The sequence below is a fragment of the Austrofundulus limnaeus genome, unplaced genomic scaffold, assembly GCF_001266775.1.
Source record: "Austrofundulus limnaeus strain Quisiro unplaced genomic scaffold, Austrofundulus_limnaeus-1.0 Scaffold298, whole genome shotgun sequence".
Classification (NCBI taxonomy): Eukaryota; Metazoa; Chordata; class Actinopteri; order Cyprinodontiformes; family Rivulidae; genus Austrofundulus; species Austrofundulus limnaeus.
The window spans coordinates 572,295-578,393 of record NW_013952700.1 but is presented as its reverse complement, the minus strand read 5'-3'; the positions used below and the strand labels follow the sequence as shown (position 1 = coordinate 578,393).

The following is a 6,099-nucleotide window of genomic DNA, read 5'->3' as shown; positions in this document are numbered from 1 at the left end:
ACACACACTTCTGAAATCTCTGCTTTTCAGGTAACGCCGACCCGAGGGTACCCTTTGAAACTCAGAAAAAAGCTGTTTCTAGTTTCTAGTGTTTCAATATGCTTGACGCCGCGAAGCTTGCAGGATTTTAAACCTATTTTTATAGTTATTTCAAGCAATTATGCGCCGATAATATGCCGGGTAGCCACACCCTGGTAAACAGAATGCCGCTGCTTACTAACGTTGCCAGGAAATGCCGTCCTGCGCGCACGATTTACTTTTTCTAGAAAAAACTTTTTATACTTATGTCTTGCCTGGTTGGTGTTGCAGGTTGGGTCCCAGGCACTGCACCGCTGACAGGTGTTGTCGGCCCAATAGGAAACACCAGTCCTACCGGACTTTGGTTAGCGGTGCACTCACTCAACACACCCAGAGAGTCTCCAGATGTCAGCGGTGAAAGGCGCCCTGGGATCCGGGTCACGGCACCAAAATGTCAGATGGACATTAAATTACCCCTTAAAAAGAAATGAACCAGACACAGACATAAATATTCAGTTTAAAACAGTTTTCTTTTTGCAAAGAGTGAGAAGTTTCTGAGGACGCTTGAAGACAGGTCTCAGCAGAAAGTTCTGACCTTGGCTGGGAAAAGCTGTACAATTTATTACAAACAGAGCACAGAGAAAACATCTTGACCAATCACAGGGTTTCTTCTTATCAGTTAGTGCAGCTCAAAGCTGCAGGGATGAAAATTATGGCAGCTTACTACAGGCCTGTTCTCAGCCGAGAACAGAAAAAACTTCATTCATTCAAGAAAGACATATTTAATACAACTGATTAATGCAATAGGATCAAATATAAAAAATGATAAAGTTCAAAAATATCTATCACTGAGTGTCATCACTCTAGCTTATTTCTGTTTGGAGAAAAATGGCGTGTTGCAACCGTCCCTTGTTGCTACTGTCCCCGGTCTCCCCTAATTTAATTTGTAAACCTAATCAACACTGACTGAAAGACTTCCTTCATTTCCTCTGCTGTTATTGCTAAACTATAGGCAGACCTATAGAGCAGAAAATCAACATTGCCGTTCACAACTCCTCCTGTTCTCCAATTGACCCGGTTGAAACTCTGCCAGAGAAATCTTTGTCTGTGAAAGAAATCCCAGATGGAGCAGAGGAAACTAGAATTGAGCAGAACTTCATAGGAAGGCAAAGGCCAGGCTAGGGAAGAGCGTGTGAAATCCACATAAAAAGGCTGGCAGGTAAACCTGTGACCTTCTTACTGGGAGGCAACAAGAACGACTCCTGTCAGTCTTGACACAATCACTAACTCACTTCATTGTGACGCAAAACTGACAAATTTCACTTTTGCTCACTTAATCTTTCTAATATGGTTCAACAGAATCAATCAGTATTGTTCTAGGAAAGAGCAGGATCCATGTGCAGATTGATTGTGTATGCCTTTGCTGCCTCAGTTTAGCTTAAACCCAAATGCTGATACAAATTTTCCTCCTTACTTTTGTTTTAAACTAAACTTTAAACTTTAAGCTGGTTTGTGAATAAAGTTCAGCTTTCTGTAACGTGTTTGTGTCTTTGCAGTCAACGCTATTGCGTCTGCAACCCAGGCTTGGTGCGACAGTTCAGGAACCCGGACACCATTTTCATCCTTGCCTTTGCCATCATCCTCCTCAACACTGACATGTACAGCCCAAACGTCAAACCAGAAAGGAAGATGAAACTGGAAGACTTCATTAAAAATCTTCGAGGTACTCCGCTCTCAGTCTAATCACCTCTTCCAGCTCAATGTCACAAAATCCCAACTTACCACTGCGCTTCTTCAACACATAATTTTCATCTTAAAGTTTAAAGCTTCTAGTTTACTAAGAACAAACATCTGTGTCAAAATGGTATTTGACATTTCTAGCCAAACGCTTTAAAAAATAGTCAGAAAATTCACATTTTTGTAGAACTGACATGTTTTTTGGGCCTTTAAAGAAAATCCTTTTTTTTTTTTTTGCCACATCACTTTGTTTATGATATATTTTTTGTATCAAATCTGATACACTGGGCTGTTTTGGTAACATTTTGCTCACAACAAAGTTAAATTAAGAAACAAAAAAAAAAAACAGTTTTGCCCATAACTTTTGAACACCCTAGGAAGTTTACTTCTTTGTTTTTTTACAATGAACTTTTTACAGCCACTTATTTCACTTGGTGGTAGGCACAAATACAGTTTCTGTCCTTGTTCAGGCACAGATGTAACTTACACTTCATAAAAATGCCATCTATCATCATATTGATGACATTTTCTTACTTTCTTTTTTCTCTTTTCTTCCTCAATTCTCTTTGACATCTAACACATAAATATTTAGTCAGTACAGCGTAGAGTTTAATAGCCACAACGTGTTTTCAAATGGCATTTCAATAATTAATCAATCATCCAAAACAGTGTGTGTTGTATCGTGGCAAGAATACTGTTGATTAAATTATCTAAAATGTCACATGACAATTCAGAACTGGAGCAACTTATATACCTGCAGTATCAAGTGTGATGCACAAATTTTTTAACATGGTTTAACTGTACTATTAAAAATATTTTAAGTAATTATGCATTGTTTCAACACAGAAAGTATTTATTAAAAAAATACAAACAACATTGATGTTAGTCTTACCATAACTTCTCCAAAATTAGCAAAAGTTTTCCTAAAAAAATGTGTGGATGACCTCATAACAGACATTTTGAAAAGGTTAAAAAGAAAAAAAGAGGTTCACTTCCTGCAGTACATTTATAATCCATCAGAGGGCAGAATACAGGTCTCACATGATATACAACAGGTTTTTGAGGAAAATATTGATCACATTAACAAAATATAAGTCACAGAATCCTGCGTAGCAAATATGATAAAATGGCAATATAGGGTAATACATTTTCTGTTGAACAAATGCATTTAGTGACCACAAACAAACATTGTGGGTATTAACAGTGGGCTGCACTGCGAGACTAATTTCTCTGTATTGAAATTATAGTATTAGGTATGGGAAACATTCACATCCTGAAAGAACCCTGAAAGGGATTTGTGCCTTCAGTGTGAGATTCATGTACAGCTCAGAAGTCATTAATGTGTTTTTTGTTTGTTTGTTTGTTTATTTGTTTGTTTTCTGACAGGAGTTGATGATGGGGAGGACATCCCTCGAGAGACGCTGGTGGGGATATATGAGCGAATACGCCACCGAGAGCTTGAGACTAATGAAGACCATGTTTCACAAGTTCAGAAGGTGGAAAAGCTAATCATTGGGAAGAAACCAGTAAGTTTTAAAGTTTGTCCTGGATCTGCTAGATGTAGACTCGTGCTTCCTTTGAGACCTGAAAGCAGCATTCAGAACTCAGGTTGTAACAGGAAACAAATGAGAATACCAGTGAGGTGATTGCTTTGGACTCGTTGTTGAACCCTTATGGAAAAATACTGCTGTAATGTGAATGTCTGACCACTTTATGTGAGGCAGACTGACTTTGTGTGCAGGTGCTGTCACTCCCTCACCGGAGGCTGGTTTGTTACTGCAGGCTGTTTGAAGTACCTGACCCAAACAAACCTCAGAAGCTGGGCTTGCACCAGAGAGAGATCTTCCTCTTTAATGACCTGCTAGTGGTATGGCACACATGAGTCTTGAGAAAACAACTGGATATATGGATTAACCTAACACAACTGTGTCACCTATCAATTTTATTTAGGTTGCAAAGATTTTTCAGAAGAAGAAGAACTCTGTTACATACAGTTTCCGGCAGTCCTTCTCACTTTATGGGATGCAAATACTTCTATTTGAGAATCAGTGTAAGTGTCATTAGATTTTTTTCATCCAGCACTGAAATGCAAAGGTTACTGAATCTGCTTTGCTTGAGTTTGTGTGTGTGTTTGTGTATTTTCCCAGTCCTCACTTCTCTCTTTTTTTTTTTTTTTTTTTTKCAGTTCTACTGCAAGATTTTATTACCTTTTATAGGATCTTTTCTCATTTAAACACATACATTATCAATAGTCCTTTTGGGGACCAAATACCTGTCTTACTATGTTCAGAATCAGAATTGTTTATTGTCATTCACACACAACATCAAGATGCAATGCAGAACGAAATTTCAGTTTAGAACATCCGTCTGGAGAAACACACGCACATGACAAACATGGGGGAACGAATATCCAGGGTCTTTCGAACTATGTTGCGCTACCTTTTGCAGCTTAGAATACACGCATACTAGGAAAGACGAGTTAAAAATGAGCTCTAATCCTGTGTTTTATGCAGAAACACACAAACATACGCTTAAAAAAACTACTCTGCATACAGTGCAAGACAGCTAAGGAGGGGAGAGGGGTGGGCGGTCAGAACACATGGTATGGGGAGGGGGTTCAGCAGAGCCGTTGACATTTTAGGATAGTACTCCGTGTTGGAACCAATCAGCAGGGGCGGAGTCAGGGGGTGGCCAGGGGTGGCCATGGCCACCATAGACAAATCTTTGGCCACCCTGCTGTACACCCCCCTCCCACAGTGAAATTATACTTAAGGATGTAATAATCCTCCTGAACAGCAGTGGACAGTGAGATAGTGGACTCTTAAAAGTACCTGGGTGTTAACATGAACAATAAACTGGACTGGACTCACAACACGGACACTCTTTACAGGAAGGGTCAGAGCTGACTCTACCTGCTGAGGAGGCTGAGGTCTTTTTGGAGTGCAGGGGGCGCTCCTGAAGACCTTCTTTGACACAGTTGTAGCTTCAGCCATCTTTTATGGCATCGTTTGTTGGAGCAGCAGCTTATCTACAGCTGAGAGGAAGCAGCTGGATAAGCTCATCAAGAAGGCCAGCTCTGTGCTGGGATGCCCCCTCAACCCAGTGCAGGTGGTGGGAGACAGAAGGACTCTGGCAAAAATAACATCAATAACAGAAAACGTCTCCCACTCAATGCATGAATCTGTGGCTGATATGCAGAGCCCCTTCAGTGGCAGACTGCTGCATCCTAAATGCACAAAAGATCGTTACCGCAGATCCTTCCTCCCATCAGCTGTTAGACTCTATAAACATCACTGCTCCCGACAAACATGATAAGCATCCATGTTTGTATTTGCACATCAGAAAACTCTACCTCTCACTCATTACATAAATAATACCCTGTGGCAATTGTACAAAGTTTTTTACTGTACTGGACTTAATGACTGAGTTTGACTCATTTTGCACACCCCCTCGGATCATGAGTCTGTCATTACTGTCTGTTCCTGTAATTCATATTTTTCTGCACAGCATCTTGCCTTATTTTCATTTTATCCAATTTCATCTTGATAGCCCATTAGAGTAATGATTACTCTTACTTTTGTTTTGATCTATGTTTATTTTTTATTGTTATCTTTCATTTCTTCTGTTATTGCTCCAGTTGATAATGTCACATAGCAATATAGTGTTTCTGTGGATGGTTGTACCTGCTGCTGCTACTACATCTGAATTTCCCCATGTGGGACAATAAAGGCTGATTCTGTTCTGTTCTATTCTATTCTATTCTATTCTATTCTATTCTATTCTAGTGACATTTACAGAATGTTTGTGCTTTAATTTCAAACTATGTTTTTAACATTATATAAAGGCCTGGCTTTTGGTTTTGTTACTCTTCAGATTATCATAATGGAGTCCGGCTGACCTCTGCTATTCCTGGAGAAGACATTAAAGTCCTCATAAATTTCAATGCCCCCAACCCTCAGGATCGCAAAAGGTTTACGGATGATTTGAGAGAATCTGCCTCCGAAGTCCAAGAGATGGAGAAGTACCGAATTGAAAGTAAGATTTCTTAAATGTTAATATTACAGAAGTAGAGACCATTTCAAGGATAATGACAGAGCAGGGGCCTCGTGTATGCCTTTTTTCACACAAAGCTGTAAATGCAATTATTTTGAACAAAATCATGTTGAAGTTTGGAGTATTTTCAACAAGTGGGCCAGTCTGTCAGGAATTCCCGGACCACTTTTTCTTCCTGACAGACTGGCCCACTTGTTGAAAATACTCCAAACTTCAACATGATTTTGTTCAAAATAATTGCATTTACAGCTTTGTGTGAAAAAAGGCATACACGAGGCCCCTGCTCTGTCA

The 6,099-nt window shown here is 39.6% G+C and overlaps 1 protein-coding gene across 1 annotated transcript in view; it reads left to right on the top strand.

Annotated features, from left to right (window-relative positions):
* The window catches only part of LOC106526869 (IQ motif and SEC7 domain-containing protein 1), a gene marked incomplete in the record, with an annotated part of 38,368 nt that overhangs the window by 20,626 nt on the left and 11,643 nt on the right, over positions 1 to 6,099 (top strand). Inside the window, 5 exon segments of the mRNA XM_014021585.1 lie at positions 1,575 to 1,741; positions 3,142 to 3,281; positions 3,497 to 3,622; positions 3,706 to 3,805; positions 5,629 to 5,790. Coding sequence (XP_013877039.1) covers positions 1,575 to 1,741; positions 3,142 to 3,281; positions 3,497 to 3,622; positions 3,706 to 3,805; positions 5,629 to 5,790 — 695 coding nt within the window.